Consider the following 23421-nt stretch of genomic DNA (forward strand, 5'->3'; position numbering starts at 1 on the left):
TGTTCAGTTACTGAAGGAATTTCAGTTTTGCACCATAAATGCAGTATCATTTGCAAAAGTGATATTGCTGTGAGTATGAAACCTATCTAATCATTTAAGTATATAAAAAAATAAGGCAACAGACAGGTGGTTAAGAAATCTATGTTCACCCTATAGGTTTACTTTAGATACTACTTTTGCTAAGATAGGTGCATTTTCTTTATATGCACACCTGGAATGTCAGAATTTCCGGAAAAAGAAAATACATTTTGATACTTTTCACCGGGCTTTACAGATTTCAATGTTCCTCATTTAAAAGGCTGTTTAACCAGAAAGCACTGTACATAAATACATTTTTTTTTAAAAACACACCAAGAGAAAACAGGACTGAAAAATAACACATACAATTTTAGTTGCAACAAATCTTCCCAGGAACAGTCTTTGCAACTCTGAGTATCCCAGAAGAAAAAAGTAACTACTTTAATAAACTCCTAGGCACTAAACTCAGTGGACAATGGCTCACTTTTCTCATAAACCATAAATCTCATAAATCCTAATTTAACCCCTGGATATACCATACATATCCTATCAAATAACAGTGACAACGTGAAAGGGATCACTTATAGTGATGCACATGTGGCTTGAAAACAACTTCAGATGAATGATAATGTTTGTCTCTGACTACTGGACACGTAATGGTAATTAATATTAGTTGACCTTAGGTTTAAATTAACACCGTTTTTTAAAGTTGCTGATCATCCGTGGATTAGAAAAAGAATAGCTCGTAGTTGCCACACGGTCAAACATGTACACCTTTGGCCAGAGTTTCCAGTTCACCTGCCTTTGTCTTTTAACCTCTTAAGCCCCAACGCCCCCTGATACGGGGGCAAAAGGCAGGAGATCAGTTAGGCTTGGGGCTTAAGAGGTTAAACTGTGCGAGGAAGCTTGACCAGTGGGAAAACCATGTAAACAGACCATTGTGGTGCTTTATTACATTCGGTTGTTTTTGTTGTCTGTGCTTTCCAGGTGTCTAGTCATATCCAGGTTCTAGCTCGACGGAAGGCCAGGGAGATCCAGGTGAAGCTGAAGGTACGCTACGTGAGTCAAACTACTTTTATACATTCTCAAAATGCTTTTGACTATTCAAGATATTGTTATTATCACTATTACTGCTAGATTTGACTTCAGGCTATAATCAGACCAAAGTATCAGAACTGAGGTGCCGTTAATGCGGTGATATTAATTAGCTTGAGCAGTAACAGATGGAAAAGAGGTGAAAATATAATTACCCTATATTATTTTCTCTCATACTGAAGTTCCTTGCTTCGTTAAAAGCGCTGCCGTTCACATTCCATTAAAACAAATACACAAATGACCAGCTATCTTAATTGCACCCTCTAATTGGTGCCGGTTTTAAATGCACATTTCAGTGAAATGTGAACATGTTTCCCCAAAGCCCGAGGCTTTCTGTGCACGCCTGCGAATATGATGATCCAAACACAGTTTTCAGGAAATATATGAATCCCTGCATTATTACTGCCATTTATTAAGTGCCACAATAAAAGTGTTCCGAGTGGTACGCTGAGCATTTACACATCTCTGTCCCCCCAGTACTTTCTCAGTTTGCATTTCTCATCCGCATGCGCTCGCATACTCGCAGTCACAGCAGGCAACAGGACTCTCCCCCGCCTTGGATGGTAGCCACGAGGGTTCAGCTGGCAGGGCTCTGCGCTGGTCACAGGGTTGGCCCCTGTGACAGGCCTTTTTTAAATGCGTCTTTGGTGTAACTGAGATCCCTGCCACATGTACCCCCCATATTTCAGCTATGCCCTTGTGTTAGCCAGTTCTGGGAAGAAGAATGCGCCCGTGGCCTTGCCCATTTGGGCTTGGCGGCAAGTGCTTGTAGTCCTCTGTGGTCTGCGGAGTGCTGAAGGAGTGGATTCAAAAACAAGAGCGATATCACTTTACAGTATTGCTCATAGTTTAAACATTTTATCCTTTATCTCTTTTTAAAAAATCATTTCATCAGTTCTGGGATTGTTATGGTAAGCATATCAACATATCACCCCATTGCCTGCAGTGACTTAAAGTATGACCTCTAACAGAAGCTAGTTGTCATCACTGGCTTGCCCCTGCCAAAGCAATAAACTTAACTCTTGACCTAAAGGTCCTTGACTGTAATATCACCTTCTCTGCAGCTCTCTGACTGGCAGGGATTCACCGATGATGCAAGCTGGCCTCTGCCTTTCATTTCCCCTTTTAGGGCTCTGCTTGTGTTAGTGGAGAAGTAGGACGCAGACTTAAATGTAGTCTGATGAGTGCTCTCCCTTTGCTTTCTACTGTCTGTTTAATCTTACTCTCACTCTCTCGTATTCTGTCTCTGTAGGATCAGGCTGCCAAAGACAAGGCCCTCCAGAGCATGGCCACCATGTCATCAGCCCAGATCATATCACCCACAGCCTTCCAGAACAAGATGGCTCTCCAGGGCCTGTCTCGGCCAGCTTACCCCACTAGTGGTGGGGTGAGTCTTCACATCTTCCTAAAAACCTGAGCAGTAGCACAGAATCCATCAAAGATTCTGTTGGTTTAATCCAAATGTTTTAAAAATCATATACTCGTACATGTATATCATATTCTGGTAGGCGAGTTATTTGGTGAATTCAGATTGTCTGCTTGCAATTTTTAACTTTCAATTGTGAATAAGGAAGCTTGATTTCTTTTAAGAAGCACTTGTCAGCTCAGGCTTACATCTTGAATACATAATAAGCACCTCGGTATGAGGATTACTGTTATGATGCAACAATTTAATGTACTTTCCCTTCTTTCTGTTTTGTAAGTTTTGGCACGGGGCACTTCCAGCACAGCCAGGAAGCCATGAAGAGTAAGTAGTTGTTTGTTCTTTTCCTGAGTGCTGGCTATCATTAGTTTCTCATGCTATAAGTTTATTAACCATCAGATAAATTTCACCTGGGGAATTAATCTCAGAGCAAATGAAAACACATCAGTGCAATTATAAAGAAAAGTCTTCAGCTGCCTGACATTCAGCATACCACTCTAGCTCCTGCGTCTTTAGAGGTCAGGTGCTCCAATTAGTAAATGAGAAGGGGTTATGAGGCCAAGACGGTGCATAATGTCTCTCCCCCTCTCTTGTCTGTCTCTTTTCTCCAGCATTAAGCCTTTTTCCCAACAGAGCTATGCCATGCAAGCATCTGGCCCGGCCCCGATAACAGGTGGGTGCTCTTTCTTTCCTCCGCCACGTTGACAGAAGGCTGTCGTGTCAGCAAAGTGCCGAGACAACCCAGCTCATCATAAAGAGCTTGCATAATGCTCACACAAATCGCAGCAATTTTGCTGCATTATCAAGTTTTACTCAAGTCACACTCAAACGACACGTTCACATGGTTGCGGCCTTTTCTTCTGCAGTTTATGATAACACACAGGGGCTGTCCATGTCTCCTGGTGCCCCCCCTTGGCAGGGTCGAAGTATCGCCAGCTCCAAGCTGCGAATGCTGGAGTTCTCCGCCTTCCTAGAGCAACCTCAAGACCCGGAGACTGTAAGTAAAGTGGATCCATCAGTGGTTTAGTTAGAGTTATTATTACCGTAGTTGAAACAAAGGCTTACTCTTAAAAAATGAAAATGAATAAATAAAAGAATCCTGCTCACTTCATTTACACCTGACAGTGGTCCTTATACCTTGATTAGGAAATATTTTTGTCCTATAAACAAAAGTAAAGCTACAAATTTTGAAGCCAATAAGTAACTTTTCTGCTACTTTTGATTTTATTTTATGGCAAAAGCCGATGTTAAAAGCTAATCTGGCAATTGAAAACTGCATTGAACTATGCAAGTGTGACTGCAACTAAAAAAAGATCATGAGATGATCTCAAAGAATACACACAACACATCAGATGATCAGGAATGTTGCAAGTGGAAAGAAAAAGGGTGGGACCCTTGAGACAGGTGATGGGATATCACAATAAAGGCGATCAAATGTAGCGGCTGGCTTCTTATAACAGATGTCAGATAGCAGCCAACAGAGCTCGGCATTCAGCAAATGAAACATTTGCCATTTCTGGATGCGTTCATTTCCTGATATGCACTTTTGTTTCTCCAGTTCAACAAGCACCTGTTTGTGCATATCGGCCAGTCCAATCCGAGCTACAGCGACCCCTATCTGGAGTCAGTGGACATCAGGCAGATCTATGACAAGTTCCCAGAGAAGAAAGGGGGCCTGAAAGAGCTGTTTGACAAGGGGCCACCCAACGCTTTCTTTCTCGTCAAGTTCTGGGTAAAACATTTCTCTGCATTTGTTTTTTTTTTTATCTCTTTATAGTTTTATATGATCTTCCCTTGTTTCCTCCTTCTAAGCTCACTTCATTTATCTCAAACTAATTTCAGATGAAAATCTCCACTGTAATTTTTTACTCCATATAAAGCCCAGTATGATAGCTGTGTGTGGCATGTTTTATACATCATCATATAATCCTCCTGAAGTCATGAAGGTGAAGTGAGAGTACAGTGAATGCTCTTGTTAATGTTTTGTAGCACCTGTTGGCTGTTAATGGCCTTGCGGTGTTAACTGTGTTGAGATAGCTTAAGCATTGGAGTTAAATGAACTTAAGTGTGATTTAGGGCTAGAATGAATGGAAAGTCATGGCTCCCTGACCCGATTGGTGGTTTATATGCCAGCAAAGAAGGCCTTGCTGTCCAGCATGCATTTGCCTTGTGCGTATTTGTATATTTGCCTGTGATGTGTGTGTGTGTGTGTGTGTGTGTGTGTGTGTGTGACAGGAACCTTGGGGAGAGTGGCAGGCCTGATCTTTCACTAGGAGAAATGTGATCCGAGACACCTGTCTCTGCACTATTAGACTGACCAACCCTCATACCCCCTCCTTATATTCTTATTTATAGATAAGCCCCACCAAAAGTGCACACACACACACACACACACACACACACACAACAACGAATCACTCTCATTACCCCCACCATCACACATTGAGAGTGATTTAGGGAATAAAGCATGATAACAAAGTCAGCATAAGATACAAGCAGACAAATAGATGGTAGTGTGATTCTGAGGAAACTCCAAGTTGAGGACATAAAAATGGGACAGAGAAGAGAGAAAGAGAGCAAGAGACACAGACATTGACTTTGTTCATTCTTTTGATTTGTTTCTCTGGCCGTGTTGCTTTAGTATTTGCCTCACTTCTCCACATAATATCAAATAAAAACACTTTTAAAAGGACCAACTCTGAAGTAAATAAATGACAGAAAATCAAGGATGGACAGCCTCTTTACCAGTGGCTGTGATAGAGCAGGTCATCTGCTAACCTAAAGGTTGGTGGTTCAATCACTGGTTCCCTGGTTACTCCAGTCAAAGTATTTTTGTACAAGATGCTGAACCCCAAGTTGCCCCTCCAGTGGATTCATCCAAGATAGGAACATAGAAAAAAATGTGCGAATGGGTAAATGAGGACAGTGTAGAGTAGATAAAACAATCGATCTATTTACTAGTAAGACTTAGTGAGTTTATAAGAATCCAACAACAATATATAACTTGGCTATGGGCAGACAGTTAAGGCTTATGCATTATTTTAGTGTGTGAAAGGTTGTGTGGGGTTAAATCTATGTGACAAACACATCCAAAGCAGAGGTTTTGCTGTCTGAGACAGACGGCAGTGGTCAGTGTTTCCCACTGATGTTCAATAAACAGATCGGCATCCAACTGCCGCGGCAGTTGCCGAATCTGACACGTTGGGGTGGGGTGGAATTACCTTTAAGCTTAAAATGAGTTGAAAGTACGTTTGAGGAGAAGCGTTGTAAACAGCCATAGGTGTCATACAGCCTTGTGTATACTGTCACCACTTTGCTGTGTTGCTTACATGTTGATGGCTGAGGCAGAATGGAGGCTGAAGTAACTAAAAACAATCAAATCTTACTGACTTAACAAATTACTGAATCGTTTCACACAAATATATGCCCATGTTAAGGTGACGTGGTATATTAAAGTGTTAACTGCTGCTGTGTGAGGCCTCCAAAGATGCTGAATGTCAGGTTCAAAGTGCCGCCTTGCATCCGATTCCACCAGATGGCTTCGTATGTATGCCGTTACCCTTCTCACATGCTTGACTTACATATTATTTATTGTAGACAGATAAAAGACATTGGTGAGTGGCACTATATTGGAAGTAGTTTACTCCAGGGTTGGGAAGAGCAGCTGGTCGAGCTGTGGCATTTGAATCGGGGGCGAGGGGAAGAAGGGGATGAGTAGCCTCGCCATATATCACTGAAAGAAAAGAGAGCAAGACAGCAATAACGGGCAGGAGGTAGAAATAGAGACACAGACGGTGTGAACAAGAGATAGGGATAGCAGGAGAAATGCTGGGTGGCATTAACCCAACAAGTCACCAGTGAAATATTACTCTCTTGATTCATGTCAGAGCCTGGTGGAGTCAACAGTTATGACATATCCAACTTGCTAGAGGAAAACAAGCTCATAACACTGTCCCCCCCCTCCCCCCAAGCCTGTTCATTTTATCATGTCCCAAGGGGGTCCTCCAATTCTCAAGGCATCCATGACAAAACCCAGAAATGCTGCAAAAACAGCTGGGTATTTCAACAGCTACAGTGGAAAACCCCCCAGAAAAGACGCTCTTGGCCATGAGAATAAGCTAAATGAAATCCTTAACACATCTGAAAATATAATAACCTTATTTAAGCCATTGTAAAAGCTGGAAAGAGGCTATTTGGTATCACTGCAGTCATATAGCCACATAGCAGGTTGTGACTTCGGGGTGTGCTGAGGCGCAGGTTGGCATGGTGATGGTGACAGGCGGCTGACCCGTCTCCAAAGCTATGGTATTCTAGATTGAATTTCCAGCAAACCTCCCTGTCGGCCACTCTCTGCCCTGCTCCTCTCCCCATCTTCTTCTCCTTCACCCCCTCGGCGCCCGTGGCCCTGTCCTAACGGATTGTCTCACGCTTTTGAAGTGCAGAGGGAATCTGATTTGAGCTGGCTCTGCTAAATTGTTACACAGCCAGCCTGCCCACCATGATCTAATCAGCCAATTGCACGCTGCTGATTGTAATTGGATGAATTCCCTCGCAGGCTGTTAGGGAAGCAGGGAATGGCAGTTTGAGGAGGGTCACTAGGCCCCAGGGATGAAGACAAATAGAGGAATTACATGAGCCAGGGATGAAGATGAACGGGGTGATGAAGAGATGAGAGGAGGCTGAGCGGTGTCTCAATGGCCCATTAGGAGACAAGAGCCCGACAGGGGAAAAGGTAAAGCAGCTCAGCTGTCTGACAGAAGAGGCGTCACCTCAGTCTGATCCAAAATCTGATTATGCTCACCTCAGTTCAAACTTGAGCTAGTGGGGGGATTAGAGGTGGGTGAAGCTGCTTCATCTGAGAATAAAGAAAGTTGAATCTAAGCTGCCTTTGAACTTGTGAGGCCATATCCTTCTCATAGAAACGGTTCAGCATTCCAGCACTTTTGGTTCTTGCTTATGACAGATGTCAAAATAGTTTCTTTTTCACATTCTAAGCAACTTATCGTCTTGCCTCGGGCTGCTACATGTTATATAGATTTTGTGATTTTTGATTAGAAACAAGTCCAAGATAAATCCAATGGACGCTTCTTGTAAGTAGAGTGAACACAATGCCACTGGAATGCAAAATCATCTTGCACGCTTATACATACAGTGAGGTAGAGGAATTATATGAGCCATGAAGATGAACGGGGTGATGAAGAGATGACAGGGAGCTGGGCGGTACATCTTGGCAATCTTTAGGCTGGATTCGACTTGGGTAAATGAGGATCTGTCCTGTAAGCACTTCTTGGCTTACCAAGGTTACCTCTCAAGCTTTGTTGAGCCGGAGCACCTTTGACGCAGAGATCCATAGGTGTGGAAATTTGTAGATTACAGAGCTGTATGAACTGTTTATCCTCAAGTATGTGAATGCGCAGTGTGGTGCATGGGTAGTGCACACATCTCCATTTAAAGGGGCTGAGGTTTGTAGGTCTTTATACACCACCAAGCTGTTTTAATCACCATGGTTCCCTTTGGCCAAGTATATATTAACACATTATCTCTTTCTTCCTTCCAGGCGGACCTTAGTGTAAACCTGCAGGATGACAGCAGCTTCTTTTATGGTGTGTCCAGCCAGTACGAGAGCTCTGAGAACATGATTATCACCTCATCCACCAAAGTCTGTTCCTTTGGCAAACAGGTGGTGGAGAAAGTCGAGGTAAGGATGCGATACTGGAAGGTGTCAAGTGTCATTTGTTATGTCATCTTTTATTAAAGTATGTACACTTATGCTGCCATGTTAATGGAATTTTTGCACTATTTTGCATATTTTTTCGGCACAATTTGTTTTTCTTACTTTTTCCAGCCTATTCATCCAAATGTGCCCACTGGGCAAAGAGTCAGGTTTCCTCTTATTTGTTTGGGATCCCAGTTGAGATGCTATCTAACAGATGTGGCTAACTTCTTGGCTCGGAGCAATGCCGTCTTCAGAGTTTATTAAAGAGGCCCTTTGAAATATTTATGACATGAGCAGAAATGACATTTTATGATTTTATAGCTGTTCCTTTTATGAGAATTGTTTATGAAAAAAACTCTTGTCGGACCAATAAACGTCATATAACCTGTAATTCTAGCTGTTGTCACTCTGGAAATGTACCCAGCAACAGACTGGGATATCTCTAGATGCTAGTCAGGACTGAGAAAAATTAAATTTGCAGCTTTTTTGTTAAATAAGATAGGTATGTTTGAAAGATTTTAATCGCTGTTAAAAATGTTCTATTGAGAAGATGTGAATTTCATCCAAAACTAGATTCAGCTGGAGGAATATTTTTAGTCGTCATTGATTAAATCTTTTGTTGGTGAGATATTAATATTAAATTAATACATTAAAAAATGTGACCACTTATAATGTTTAATTGCTTAATTTTTAAGCAACATTTATTAATCAGCCATTTTTTTCCTGTAAATATCATTTTTTTAGTTCAGCTGTTTTACAAAACTGACACCTTCCACTTTTCCCATTTATCGGCAGTAACGTATATATATTTGGCCCCAATTCAGGAAGTTTGCGTCACCGATTGAATGATGGAGGAGTGATGTTACGACATAAAGAGGTCATGACCACATCAAAAGCCACAATTATCACACTGAGGAGTGAATAACCCCCACCGCAGATTCCAGTCAGTTACCGCTGATCTGTGGTCTGTAAACTGACGCGATTCACAAGTTTCCCCAACATGAATAACTGTTATGTTTCCCGTTAACCGTACACAATAGCTGCCCCGCCCCCACTCGCTGCTGATGGATTGTACAATATAAGCACATACACACATATCCCTAGGTAGAGCCATCTGCCTCAATCGGCCACATGATGATATTTAATGGCTTCATTATTTGATTACGGTTGTCACAAGAAATATGTTTATTGTCATATCTGGCATGCCACATGCCGCATTAGGTATATTATATTACAAACAATACTGCTTATCACATACAGTAGACCTAGACGTTTATATCCAATGCATCCATTTGAGTTTCAGTGGGCTATGTATCCCTGTGTTTTTTCGCAACAGATTTCACATTTCATCCATACATTTTTAAATTCTCTTTCAGTGTGATATATGTTTGCAGATATTAAACTTCACTCGTATGTGTCTGTTCCCCTAGACGGAGTACGCGCGTTTCGAAAATGGACGCTATGTGTTTCGGATCCACCGCTCTCCGTTGTGCGAATACATGATCAACTTTATCCACAAGCTTAAACACCTGCCGGAGAAGTACATGATGAACAGCGTGCTGGAAAACTTTACTATCTTACAGGTACCAACTTTCAAATCTGTGTAATACGTATAAAACTACAGCTTACCTTTCCCCAGGCTGTTAATGACGAGAAATAAGCTTCTTCTCTTAAGCTGCACTGATATCATATAGTTTGGACTCAAATTATGAGCAGCAGAGTGGGGTCGAAGTATTTCACATCACAACTCAGAAACTAGACTAAAAATGAACAGTTTAGCCAGCTAGTAAATACTAATGGAGAATACAAAACTATAATCACTTGTTTTCATAAAATCATATATTTCCACACTACTTCACCCTGGATTCACTTGCTAACTAATTACAAAAATGCAACAACAGAAAATAAGCAGATTGCAAATTTTATACAGAGTGTACATTTACTAGCAGTGCTGAGTATAACAGCAAATTTTGGTTTTGTTTGAGTCGTAATTTAGGCATCGAAATTCTTTTTAGTCTAGTTTTAGTTGAATAAATCAAATCAAGCGATTATCCAGCTGACCAAAGTATGAAGTGTAAAAGTTTTGGTCCACACAGTCAGTCTTCTTTTAAGGGTCTTATTTTCAATATCAAATGCAAACTGTGTCTATTCTTATCTTTCTCCCAAGCATTGACATTTTGTCATGTTTTCATGAGAAACAATCAACCCCCCCCCCCCCCAACCAAAATAAATAAATAAATAAAGAGGTGTACTGTTACTGGGGGCAGATAAAATGTGCATGTCTAACCATAGGAGATTAGTTCTGATTGGATAACTTCCAAATTCGTCCCACCTTTCTACACAACTTAATTAGTTGGATCTCATCTCTCCAGAATATTTTCATCTTATTATTTGTTGACAAGCGTGTTAATACTTGTCATCATAGTTTTTGTCCTCCTGCGTTAGTTTTTATTCAGTCATGGTCTTATTTTCTAATTTAGAGTTCTTTTTGTAGACTTCACCCTGCTTTGTAACGGGTGTGAAACAGGAAATCCGTGGTCTTCAGCTAAGTACTGCTGTGGTATTTCAATCGGTTAACCATGACAGACCAGAAACAGCTGGAACCATTTTAATTTTATGCCTTCTAGTTGGACTTTTCTGAATGAGCCGGTGTGCTCCTCAGTGGATAGTGGGGTGTATTGTCATAGTAACCAGAGGGGCCTAAAAGACAGGGTTTTTAAAAATGTGTTTCTTCTATTGGAGGCTCCATTCCTACACTCCTAGCAAAGGCACAATGACCATATTGAGCCCACACTGATGACTACATGGCAGCATGTCATTAGGCTTCTCAATGGGGTTATTTAGCTCATATGAACCACAAACGTCTCATACACAGATGTTCACATACATATAGATGACAATACACACAGACAATACTGCAGGGTTGAGCACAATGATGTGACAAAAGTTGCTTTCAGTGCAACGTTGTTAAACACAAGGAGTTTTTTTTTTCCTGTCATGTTATGCATGTTGCCTTTCCACGAATGCCAAGCAGTACTTTAGATACATATCAGCCTTATGTATAGAATAGCACCATTTCAGCCAAGGGATTGTGTGTCCAGTTACTCATTATTAGTGTGTATGTGTCAGCAATTAGTCAGTGTATTTAACTAATGAACCGGCCAGGGAGACTAGTTAGGGTTAGGTGTCTAGGCTCTAAGCTCATCACTCCACATGAATGTGCTACATTTAAAACTGGGAAGCGATAAGTAAATACGCCCTATCCACCATCCCCACAGCCTAAAGGTGGATGCTGAGCTGGTGGAGAGGTTGAATCGGCGAGCACTGATGAAGGGAACTGGTGGCAATGTGATGTCCAAGTGAGCATCGGGAAACTTTACTGCTTAAATCAACTGCCAAATTGGGAGGGTGTATTCGGTATCGGCGTGAGAAGAGGGAGGCATGTTACGTGGGTATGACGCAGTGGAGCTCGAGTTGCCTGCCTAAACTAGCTGGCAGGCTCACTTCATTAGTGATGTAGCAGAAAGCCACGGCTCTGCCAGAACCACAAAAAAATAATAATAATAAGCTATAAAAATCGGTGTTGTCCAAACTATGGGTAAATTTACATTGTAAGTAAAAACACGACAAACGAAGCTTCACAATATGACACCAGTTTGTGTTTGTCTACAGGTGGTGACTAACAGGGACACACTGGAGACCCTGCTGTGCATAGCCTACGTCTTCGAGGTGTCCACTAGCGAGCACGGCGCGCAGCATCATATTTACAGGCTAGTCAAAGACTGACACGGCCTCTCACTCTGAACTTACCAGTTCTAGACCCATTGTAGCACACCGGTGAGCAACAACACTAAACAATAGACTACTTCCTCTACAAGATGAAATCATACGAGGCGGTCGGGAGCCTGGAGAAGCACAGGCTGTGACGGTTTGTGCAGGAACACAACTACTGCTGAACAAGAGTTAGATTTGGGACTGTGGAAGTTGAAACTGGCTGTGTGTGAAGAGGAGGACCACTGTGTACACTGTGGTTTCTATGCCAAAGGAGCCAAACATAGCTAAGAAGACCTGCATGAGAGAGTTGTAATTGGTGGTGTTTTTTTCCATCTCATTTTTACTAGCGCTTGTTTTTAATTTAGATTCTTTTACACACATGCATGTGCAGGGGATGTTTGTGACAGAGAAGTCTGGCTGCCTCAGGGTGCCATCTAGTGACTTAAATATAAATATATATAAAAATGGGAAAAATAATAAAAGTATACTGAGAATCCCTTATTTGCACATCCGAAAGAAAAAAAATCACTGTTTTTTTGTGCCAATGTTTTGTGTTACTGGAGCGATTATGTACAGTGCCACAACCTTCTCTTAACAGAGTTACGTTGACAGGTGGCTAAAACGATTTAAAAGAACTTGTATTCACTTTGTTTGATGTTGAATGTTGAATGTTTCTTGTCTTACTGTTTTTTGATTGAAAACTGTCTGACAGCAACAAAAGGCACATAATAACACTGCTAACTTGAACCAGATTTGGACTTGCAAGCCGATTATCGAAGTTGTCTGCATCTGTAACTTGCCCTGAGGTGTCACATGAAAATACAAGTGTTTCTTACATAAGCCCTCGCTGGTTTTGTAGTATTTCCACTAACTGCTACACGCTGCATAAACGTGTTTAGGAGAATTGTAAAATGTGCAGGATTTGACAGAGCTGTCAGAGAAACTCTCCTTTGACAGCTTTTTACAGATTTCCCAGTATGTTGTGTGCACACTGGAAAGGTGATAAAATAAATATATTGAAAGTTTAAAGTGAAGTGTGCATAGTAAATCAGTTTACTTTTGGAAGGTGTTGTTGATGAGCACCATACTGTTCTATAGTGGATGAACAGCCTCATGCTGAATACAGTCAAAACTAATTGCAGATGGCAATGCGTTACCTCCAGTGAGGCCCCGGAAACCAAAAAGTAAGTATTTTGAGGGTGCAGATTAAAATGACTGATTAACCTGTTGGTTGTTAATTTTCTCTGATTGTCAATGTAGAGAGGATTGTGTAAGCAAATGATCACATTTAAGAGGCTAAAGTCAAAAATAATTTCAGCTATTTTTGCTAAATAGCTGACCAAAATCATGAATTAGTTATTAACATAAATGTGTAACATTTTACTTTCTCTTAGTGGGTTTTTTGGGGGGGGCAGTGTCACTACATGCGCACAGTTTTAATCACATCCACGTATGCATCCGATATTTTATATTTTAAAAAAGAACTACTACAGCAAGCGCAGAGAATACACTTTTTTAATGCAGTAGACACACAGATATTGTTAACAGTAGTGACGATTGCCATCTAGTGGTGCTGTGGCAACATTACACTTTGTTAGTTCGATTTAACTTGATAGGTTCAAATCGGCGTTAGTGTAGAACCAAATCACAAATGTAGTATTTCAAGGCGCCATATTTTGTATTGTAAGAAACCTTACACATCATACTCCGATGCTCATGTGACTTTATTAATATGTGAACTCTGTTGTGTTTCCTGGAGAGCCGTACTTACAACTTCTTATCCAGTCCATGGTAACAGGGAGCTGGAGCCTGTCCCAGCAATCATAGTGCGAAAGACAAAGTACAGTTCAATGGGGTTAAACCAAACCTTCTTTTTATTATTTTATTATTTATTATTTATGCTGTGGTATTTGTTAGAGCTGCATTAATGCTACAGAGAGTGCATATTTAAAAAATAAATACACAAATAAATAAATACTGGCATACTTTGTGGTAAAATATAAAGTACGTACATTTTAAAGGGGGTAACAGATAATACAGATATGTCTTTTGGTGCCATTATTCTGGTAATGTCATTTGACTGACCTAACCCGTAAGAGCCCAGACCAGTCAGAAAAACTATGGGAAAGTCAATGTTGAAACGTTAACAGGAACTTTTCTCAATGCGTAAAGGGGCGTGGGTTCTTCTGGGTTAAACCAGATTGCGACAATTATGGAAATGCACTCAGATATATGACTAAACAGAAAACACATCACAGAGGGCCTTGTGGCCTTTTCTTTGATAACACTGCAGATTATGAAACGTATTTATGGCCACAGTGTAAATTCACATAATTTGAACATTTGAACATCAACATTTGTTGATTTTATTTGTAAAGTAAGTTGATCCCATTCTGTTGGTCAAGCAGCCTAGTGCGCTCACACGTGGCACAGCCCTGGACACCTTACGCACGGCTGGGTCTCCACCTCCTGTAGGTGCGTAGTTGTGACACAGCTGGCACCAGTAAAACCAAAGCACTGGCCCCATTTCATGCCTGTCAACTCCAAGTAATCAGCTCCCAAATATGTCGAGGCTTTGTCTTGATTGCAATCTAACATGGTGTGATTTACAATATGCGCAATGAACGCCGCATGGGGTTTGCTGGCGGTTTTCAGTCTGGTGTGTCGCGTTGAGTCGAGGTGCTCACCGACCTCCTATTATAAGAACTGCTGGATTAGACGGTTCCCGGGGATTTTCATCGATATTGAGGAGTCTCAGAGGAGAGGAGCGCAGCTTTTGAAGCATTATCAAGAAGAGACCGCGCTGAAATGCAGCCGCACCTGTTGCCTTACCAGAAACTGTGAGTTATACGATCATCACTGGTTTTCCCTTCTTTTACTCCTGATTAATCCTCTTTCTGTCTTTTCTCATAGTTTCCTGTAATCTGGCTATATTCCACTATGATACCACTCAAGAAATCTTGAACTGCTTTCACCTCCACTGTCCGACTCTGGAGAGCTGCATTCTGAGTCACAGAGACAACGTTGTTCTCTACAATATCACAAAGGGTAGGTCGCTTTAGTGTCTGGTAGAGGTGGACTTCTGTTCTTTTAATGATATGAATACTGTGCATATCAAATCCTTTTAGATCCTGTTAGATTCTTAGGGATTAGATGTAAATTTTGAAATACGGTACTGCAAAATAACAATTTCAAAATACTGTATCTTACAGTAAATGTCTATAACTATAGATGGTTCAAATTCTGCATACAGTACTGTGTAAAAGTCTTGAGTCACCCCTGATTTTGTGTATTTTGCTTCCAATGAGTCAGACTTCCTTGGAATTTGGAAGTCAAGTGGTCTTGAGCAATAGTTCTCCAGGCTTTCTGAAGCCCTTTCAATTTTTTTTCTTTGGACAGTGGCTGCTTTTCACTCATTTGTTCCTGACCATTTTCATATAACTTTGTTTGTGTTAAGGCTCTTAACATTCAAGTATAAAAAAAATAAATGAACCAGTGGCATCTTTGCAAAAAAAACCCAAAACAAAAACCCAATTTTAAATTGTATCTTTAGCACCTTGTTAATATCAGCCTCTGGCAAAAACACATAACATGTTCGATGTTCAAGTTATCATCAGTATTTACAGAGGAGGTCAGGAGAGAGGCATCGGTGTAACTTTGTGCTGAACATTGGGGGGGGGGGTCAAGATCTCTGTCTAAATAAATAAATAAATCTGGGTAAATTCCCAGATGATTAAACATGCGACTATTTTGCTGGTAATAAAGAAAATCAACAGCCTATTTATGCAAGATAATTCAGAATTTTATTGGGGGGGTTATATTGGTTGGGTCTGATTATTGAGGGGGTCATAACCCCCCTGGAAATTATGCCCCTGGAGAGAGGTACAGCAGTGGGTGTCTACAACAAAACATGGTCATGATTTGGGGTGTGAATAAAAAAGTACAGTCAGATTTTTGATCCATCATGCAATGCCATCTGGAAAGTATCTAATTGGCAATGATTTAATTTTTTTTGCATGAAAATGATCCCAAACTCACTGCCTAATGCAGTCGATGCATACCTGGACAATAAAGTGTACAGTGGAACACTTTTAGTCATGCATTGGCTTTCTCCAGAGCCCCCAACCTTAATGTCACTGAAGCAGGGTGGGATCATCTTGACAAAGAACAGAACTAAAGGCAGCCAACGAAGAAGCCAAAGAAGAGCTTTGAATGTCCTTCAAGAAGTCTGGAGAACTATTGCTGAAGACTGCTTAAAGAAAGCTCACTCAGAGAGTTCAGGCTGTGATGGAGAATAAAAGTCATTATATCAAATACTGACTTTTCTTAGACTTGTACAACCACTGTTTTTACCTTGTATACTGTATTTCCATGCAGGTTTACATATTTAGGTAAACTGTTGCACCTACTTCACTTACTTTAAACAAAATGTAAAGACGTGAGTTGTGACTTGAAAATTTTGCATAGTACTATGTAAAAAATATGATTGATCAGTCGATAAAATATGTATCCAAGTGACCAATAGTAGTTAAAACGATCCCCACCAACGGCAAAGCAAATATATACGACTGAGAATCAAATATTTGTAATATTTCTTCTTCTGATTTTAGCATGTTGCATCGGAGATTCCCAACTTCAGTGAAGTAAATTATCTGAAAATCGTTTTGCTTCCAGCTTTGCTTTTCTTGCAAAAGATGCATAGCATTTGTAGTTGTCACTTATTTTGGAATAACAAAAAAAAAATCACTCCCTATTAAACGTTTAGATAAAAACACCAGCAAAAACATGAAAAGCAAACAAACAAGCACATTTTTTCGTATTCTAGGTGTGGATCCTGATCTGTTGGTGTTTGGAAAATACTTCACCTCTAACGTGCGTGTGTTACCCCACCACTACAGCCGCAATAACGCCTCAGAGCCATTGCTGTCAGACAAGCGCCAATTTATTCATCCACCTCCGCCCGTTAAACCCTCCACTACAGCAGGTAGAGTTCATGCCACCACAGAGGCCTCTGTCATTGCCACCACAGCACTGCAGAGCACCGGTCAGCCTTTAGCAGTTTCCACGACTACGACTGCTGTGCCTTCCACTGAAAAAACTCCCCCATCTTCAAAAAAGTATGCACAAACAACAGCTGCAGTTGTCTCCACCACTTCTCTTCCAGATAGCATTACTCCTCCTTCATTCACCACAGTTAGCACTCTGGGCCATTACAATTCCAAGATTCTGTCTGCTTTTTCTACCTCAAGTCCACAATCCCCAGTATCCACCCCTACCCGTCATCCCACCACCACTTTCTCTCAGTTTACCAGCAGCCCTCCAACTTCTGCAGCTCTTATAAGCTACACAGAAAGCAGCAAGCTGTATCTAAATGAGACCAAGGGCAACCATGGGAGGAACCACACAGTAAGCAACGTGGGAGCCAGTGGAGATGACACCCAACCAGGCCTCGGACATGGGTGGTATGTGGCTGCTGACACCTTGCTGGTTGCTGTGGCCATTTGTATCACAGTGCTGCTGAGCTGCTGTTGCTCTATCCTGCTGGTGGTGAGCTGGAGGGGTCAAAGAAAGAGGACGGGACGCTACAGTACATCATGGAGAGGGAAACGAGGCTCCATGCGTCTGATAAAATACGTGCTGGTCAAGGAGAGCTCCTGAAAGTGAGGATATTTTATAACATTGTTGAGGAAGAAATCCAAAATGAAAGGACAATTTACTTAGAATGTATATGATTACATAAAGGATTATTTTAGGTTAAAGTATTTTGTTTTATTGTAACTAGATGGGGATGGACAGCTAAGGCAGCTCACCTGTGTTTTCCAGTTCTATAAAAGCTGGCCCAGATAAACTGCTTAGTCTCTTTCTGCCACTCTGACAGGTCTCAACCTATTTGTGATGTTTATCTGTTGGTTAGGTTATGTTAATTAAATTATTTTTTATTTCTGTAAACCTTTTGTGTGGACTTGCTCCTTATCACCTAATTTGTGCCAATTTGTCATAAATGGGGGCTTGTCCAGGATATTGAAACCTGTTGGTAAGATTAAAGTATATTCAGTGTTGATGGCTAACTTTAGCTTATGGTTTGATAAATGCTTAGCCTAGTTTGGAGATTTAACACTGTGACCAAAGTTTTAGGGACTTCCACACATGAATTAGATTAATTAATTACATACATTAATTAATTTTGAGTTATTTTTTAGGCGATGCTGGAAGAGAGCAGGATTAATCCCTATTTTTTTAATTGGTCTTCAAACCAAATGTTTTTATCTTTTTGAGTGAGTCTAACCACATGTGTAAGAGCCATGTATCCCATCAGATTAAACTGGCTTATTAGGAGACCAACCAAGTTTTTTTTGGCCTTGAGGCACCTGTTGTTGTGATTTGGCACTATATAAATAAAAAAAATACCATGAATTGAATAGTGTGGTGGAGAATGTGGTTGAAGAAATTGTCTTTGGAGCATTTCTGTTTTCTTTCCAAAAACTACAAAGTTTCTGGCTCGTTGGTGCCAGTGGAACTGGTGTGCAAGCACTAACAAGTATATGTCTAAAGACTGAGATTAAGATTAGCTTGTACTCAATAAATAGGACTAGATAGCCTGCACTCTGTGGTTAGTTTATCATTATTGAACTTCTTATGAGTAGTCCTCCCTGCTCTCCTGCAAGCCTTACAAATGTGTTTGGAATTCTCAAAGATATTTGTGGTACAATTGTGTGCAGTAAATGTACACAACTGGTACTGGTAAATGTATGATGGGTAAGAACTGCAATCAGTAGTTCAGTTCCCTCTTTGTTAACGTTTTAGACATCTTGATTGGTTCGATAGCCTTGCTTTGGAGGAACCTTGTTGTATGATACTTTGGCTCATACTCAAACTTTAATTCCAGGTTTGTTTGGAATATTTGCAAAGCAGTGTGATGTTTGTTTGTAGCTGCAGGCAGGCCATATGGTGCTGGGACCATTGTGAGGAACTCTGGTGTTCATTCAGGGAGCAACGCTTTGATTTGCTGTTGAAATTAACCAGTTTTCTTGCAAGATTAAAACTGATATTTAAGGGAGGAAACTTGTTGCGCTTTTCTCTATGCCAGTTTGATTTTTTTAAACAAACTGTTTTAAGCACCTTACTCTATAATACCTTCTTTACTGGTAGTTTCCTGTTGCCCTTCATTTGCTCTGACAAGGGAAAACCTGGGCTGGTAAGATGGGTGGAGCTGGCAGCGAGTACATGTAGTTTGTGGCAGCCACTTTAATGACTGGGTATATTTTTTATATTTTCTGTTACCTTGATTTATAATTTTTCAGGTTAAGTTTTAGTTTTTAGGTGGAACCTTGATTTTAAGATGGTGTGGGGGGTGACACCATCTCAATGTCTGAAGGAACTCCTGGCCTGTTATCAATTGCCTGACATGGGAGGATCGTCAGCTAGTGCAGATCCCTTGTGCCTTTCAGGCTATAGATGAACTGTTTAGTCTCTCTTAGACTCCACTTGGATTCAACCCATTTGTAATGTTTGTCTGTTGGTTAGATTGTGTTGAATAAATTATCTTCTATTTAAGAAAACCTCTTGTGTGGACTCTCCTTTGAGCAAATTTGTGACATTAAGGTTTAGGTGAAACAACCAAAAACATAGCTGCAATGGTTCTGGTTTCATTCTGATGCAATGAATGAACACAAGAGCTGCCTACAGCCATTTTCTTTAAGAAATTCGATATAGTGTCCTTTTGGCTGGCCTACATTTTGATGTTCTTCAGTCACTTTAAATGTAATTGATGCCAAACCTCAAAACATTGGCCACTTATCTACACCAGTAGTAGGTGGAACTTAATGGGCACTTTTAAGCAATTAATGACTACGATTCAAGGATTGTTTACGTCATCAATTAGTCGTCTTTAGTGGGATTGATGACAGATTGCTTTTGGATCTGTGGCTTTTAGTGTTTAACCTTTAATTCATTACACCTAAGCACACCAGACTGCCCCTGACCTAAAAGTGCACAGATGAAACTAAAAGTACCTTTCAACAGCTTGCTGGTGAAAGCGTGCATTCATGGGGTGCTGTTCTCTGAATTCACAGTGCGGGAAAGGGATAGACGTTAGAGCAGTAACTCTTACAGTATGTTTTTATTGCGTTAAAGCATCGCCTCGTCATGAAACACTCCGCATACATCTTTGTATTAATGACCTCCTCACATGCCAGTGAATATTTGTGAAAATATATACAACTAACACATTCAGACCCATGATGTTAAAATATCCTGATGCATTATGTACAGGGACAATTCCAAGTATGTAAAAATGTTTCTTCTTGTTGCTCTTGTTCGCTGACATTACATATTGAATACTTTCTTGACTGCCTCTTTGTACTGCAGCATGCTGCTCTCGCTCTCCCCTTCGTTCTTCAGCCGTGTGACCGAGTCTTTATAGTCTTGAACGTCTTTCCTTCCCAGCAGCTGCTGTCGCACTTCTTCACCGTCTCCCTCTCCTGCCACTTTCATACGTAGGAGTACATCCAAGATATTCTTCTGAGACGGGCTGTCCTCCCAACTGTAGTCCTCCATGTCTGCCACAGTCTTCTCTGCCTCCCAGACCTCAGTTTTCTAAAGAAAGAAAGAGAATAACATTTCTAACTTTAAACAAGCAAAACAAATGACCACAGGTTAAATTATGAAAATTAAAAAGAAAAATGTTTTAAAAGAAAATTTGGATTTGTAATTCAAGCCACATTTTGATTGGGGTTCTGGTTCAGCAATTCCCATTCTTTGAAGCTCCTCTCACAGAGATAGTATTTCCCATATGTAGCTCTCCGTTTGCCGCCTGTCTCGTTCTCATCACATTCCCTGAAGAACAATATGACCCATTGTGCAGAAGCTTAAAGCAGGGCAGCAACAGGGTCCTGCTTGCAGGTGTTTGGAGGTTAATGACCATCATTAGCTACATATATGTATATTTGATCCCCATGCTGTCTCCAGCAAGTCCAGATCTAGTGACTGAAGAACAATCAATACTTCAGAATAGGTAAGCAGCAGCTATTCTACTGTTAATCACAAGCATGAAGCAGTTCTTCAGCCTTGTGACTGAGTCTTAATGAGTAATAGCTTTACATTTTTTGGAGTGGGGCTCGCAGCTGACACACTGATGCTCTAACATTTTATTTTTCCACATTTAGAGATTAATACAAAATAAAACAATGCAAAGTATTGTGATGTTTGCTGTATGCAATGCTCAGTAGTTTGATCAACAGACAGGATATTTGATAGCTCACCAGTGGGTTAAATGCCCTCCCAGTTTCTTGAAATGACAGGTGCTAGGCATGCGGGCACAAAAGCAGGCAGAGTGCCTCTTAGTGGTAAATGCGTGTGCATGTTGGAGGCAGCTTTGAGCGGTCAGCCCAAACGCTGGCCTGAATTAGCACACACTGGAATTAACAGGCAAAGTCCATCTCTCTGACTGAGGAGATATAATCACCTCAGTGGCTGCTAACAATTGGCCCCTTTGTGAGCTATCGTTACAACCTGATCAGTACGCCACTCTCACAGCTTCCACAAGCCTGCTGGACAAGCACTGTGCCTTCCATTGTGTGTTCAAAAGGGCAGTGGACAGTGTTTTGCTTCCTGGCTTTAACAGCCTTTTCTCAACTTAAACTTTTTTTTTTGGCTAAGCCATGTCAGGAAGAGCTCCTAAAGGCAGAGGTTGCACAATCGTGCTCTTTTATGTGGCTGGCTGCAGATTCATGCCAACAGTGCCTAAGCTAATGACCTGGTGGCACACCTCTCCGATGTGGCATGGTTGGCTTAATGTGAATGAGTATCAAGGTCAAAACCTGAGAGGGGAGTCTGTTTTCTCCTCTTCTGTGGGTAAATGTCAACTGGACAATGCTGCTGTTTGCCATCCTTCTGCCCATTCAACTCTGCTACCTCCCTAATGGGCTTTAGTCTCTCAGATCGCTAAGCAAGATGGACAAGATTGCCCACAGTGAAAGGTGTGCCATGTTGCTAGTTGTACGTAAATGCCGCCAAAGATGAAACAATATGAAAACATTTTCAGTTTTTGTGTAACTTAGTGTACCCTGGGCTTTGACCCAGTTTCTCTTCCTTACAAATGGCTTCTTTACAGCTGTCATTCGACTGAGACCATTTCTGAGGAGACTTCAGTGAACAGTAGATGGACCAACTGAAGGGTCAAAAAAATGTTTTGGGTCCGTGTCGGATGTTTGCTGGATTTTTTTGTTTCTTAAGGACATGACCTTTAGATAATGTTCATCTGCTGTCGATAGTTTTTTAGGACTGACACTTCTTGTTTTCCATTCTCCCATTTTCCTCAATTTTTTTTAGGGAAACACTGCACACCATGTCAAGACATGCCAAGTTTTAGTAGCTCTTTGGGAACCACCTCGTGGCTACAAAAATACTTTACATTTGTAGATGTAAGTGTAGATTCAACTAAAGAAATGGGAACAAGTTAAGCAGTTTTGTGACATGCTGTTATTAACAAAGTGCCTAAAAATACAATTAAAATCGGTTGTTTGCTAATTATCTGTTATGTGTAGACACAGCACTGGTTTAGCCCCTTAAGTTACTTGACCCGTTGTGCTTGAATGATTCATATTCTATCAAAATTGAAAACTAACGTCCTCATGTGTGGATCTGGCAAAAAAAAAAAAAAAAAAAAAAAAAAAAATTTTATATATATATATATATATATATATATATATATATATATATGTATATATATATATATATATATATATATATATATATATATATATATATATGTATATGTATATATATATATATATATATATATATATATATATATATATATATATATATATATATATATATATATGTATATATGTATATGTATATATGTATGTGTATATATATATACAGTGGGGCAAAAAAGTATTTAGTCAGCCACCGATTGTGCAAGTTCCCCCACTTAAAATGATGACAGAGGTCAGTAATTTGCACCAGAGGTACACTTCAACTGTGAGAGACAGAATGTGAAAAAAAAATCCATGAATTCACATGGTAGGATTTGTAAAGAATTTATTCGTAAATCAGGGTGGAAAATAAGTATTTGGTCACCTCAAACAAGGAAAATCCCTGGCTCTCACAGACCTGTAACGTCTTCTGTAAGAAGCTTTTCTGTCCCCCACTCGTTACCTGTATGAATGGCACCTGTTTGACCTCATCATCTGTATAAAAGACACCTGTCCACAGCCTCAACCAGTCAGACTCCAAACTCCGCCATGGCCAAGACCAAAGAGCTTTCGAAGGACACCAGGAAAAGAATTGTAGACCTGCACCAGACTGGGAAGAGTGAATCTACAATAGGCAAGCAGCTTGGTGTAAAAAAATCAACTGTGGGAGCAATCATCAGAAAATGGAAGACATA

General features: G+C 40.6%; 3 protein-coding genes across 5 annotated transcripts in view; 2 read left to right on the top strand and 1 right to left on the bottom strand.

The window, feature by feature from the left end:
- The window catches only part of tead4 (TEA domain transcription factor 4), a 28596-nt gene extending 15556 nt beyond the window's left edge, over positions 1-13040 (top strand). For 2 of the 3 annotated variants that reach the window (XM_087843277.1, XM_087843276.1), the window contains exons 3-11: positions 1006-1077; positions 2366-2500; positions 2817-2860; positions 3148-3209; positions 3403-3533; positions 4095-4268; positions 8094-8234; positions 9683-9835; positions 11925-13040. In XM_087843277.1, coding sequence (XP_087699403.1) covers positions 1006-1077; positions 2366-2500; positions 2817-2860; positions 3148-3209; positions 3403-3533; positions 4095-4268; positions 8094-8234; positions 9683-9835; positions 11925-12038 — 1026 coding nt within the window. In that variant the 3' untranslated portion in view covers positions 12039-13040. The remainder of the gene's footprint in view (positions 1-1005; positions 1078-2365; positions 2501-2816; positions 2861-3147; positions 3210-3402; positions 3534-4094; positions 4269-8093; positions 8235-9682; positions 9836-11924) is intronic. The other variant, XM_087843275.1, reaches the window with a different exon arrangement.
- Positions 13041-14646: 1606 nt separating this feature from the next.
- mansc4 (MANSC domain containing 4) lies at positions 14647-17684 on the top strand. Its single transcript, XM_006782493.2, has 3 exons — positions 14647-14866; positions 14940-15074; positions 16852-17684. Exons 1-3 carry the CDS (start codon positions 14647-14649, stop codon positions 17682-17684), a joined length of 1188 nt encoding a protein of 395 aa, XP_006782556.2.
- Positions 17685-20126: 2442 nt separating this feature from the next.
- The window catches only part of mrps35 (mitochondrial ribosomal protein S35), a 16665-nt gene continuing 13370 nt past the window's right edge, over positions 20127-23421 (bottom strand). Inside the window, exon 8 of the mRNA XM_006782492.3 lies at positions 20127-20621. Coding sequence (XP_006782555.2) covers positions 20352-20621 — 270 coding nt within the window. The 3' untranslated portion in view covers positions 20127-20351. The remainder of the gene's footprint in view (positions 20622-23421) is intronic.

The sequence above is a fragment of the Neolamprologus brichardi genome, chromosome 7 (genome assembly GCF_056152115.1).
Source record: "Neolamprologus brichardi isolate AB-2024 chromosome 7, ASM5615211v1, whole genome shotgun sequence".
Classification (NCBI taxonomy): domain Eukaryota; kingdom Metazoa; phylum Chordata; class Actinopteri; order Cichliformes; family Cichlidae; genus Neolamprologus; species Neolamprologus brichardi.

What these genes read in the sequence shown, in the direction of transcription:
- mansc4 (XM_006782493.2), top strand. Translation starts at nt 14,647, where the DNA reads ATGAACGCCGCATGGGGTTTGCTGGCGGTTTTCAGTCTGGTGTGTCGC. An exon ending in CTGTTGCCTTACCAGAAACT is followed by an intron (nt 14,867 to 14,939) that starts GTGAGTTATACG and finishes CTTTTCTCATAG; the next exon opens with TTTCCTGTAATCTGGCTATA. An exon ending in TCTCTACAATATCACAAAGG is followed by an intron (nt 15,075 to 16,851) that starts GTAGGTCGCTTT and finishes TTCGTATTCTAG; the next exon opens with GTGTGGATCCTGATCTGTTG.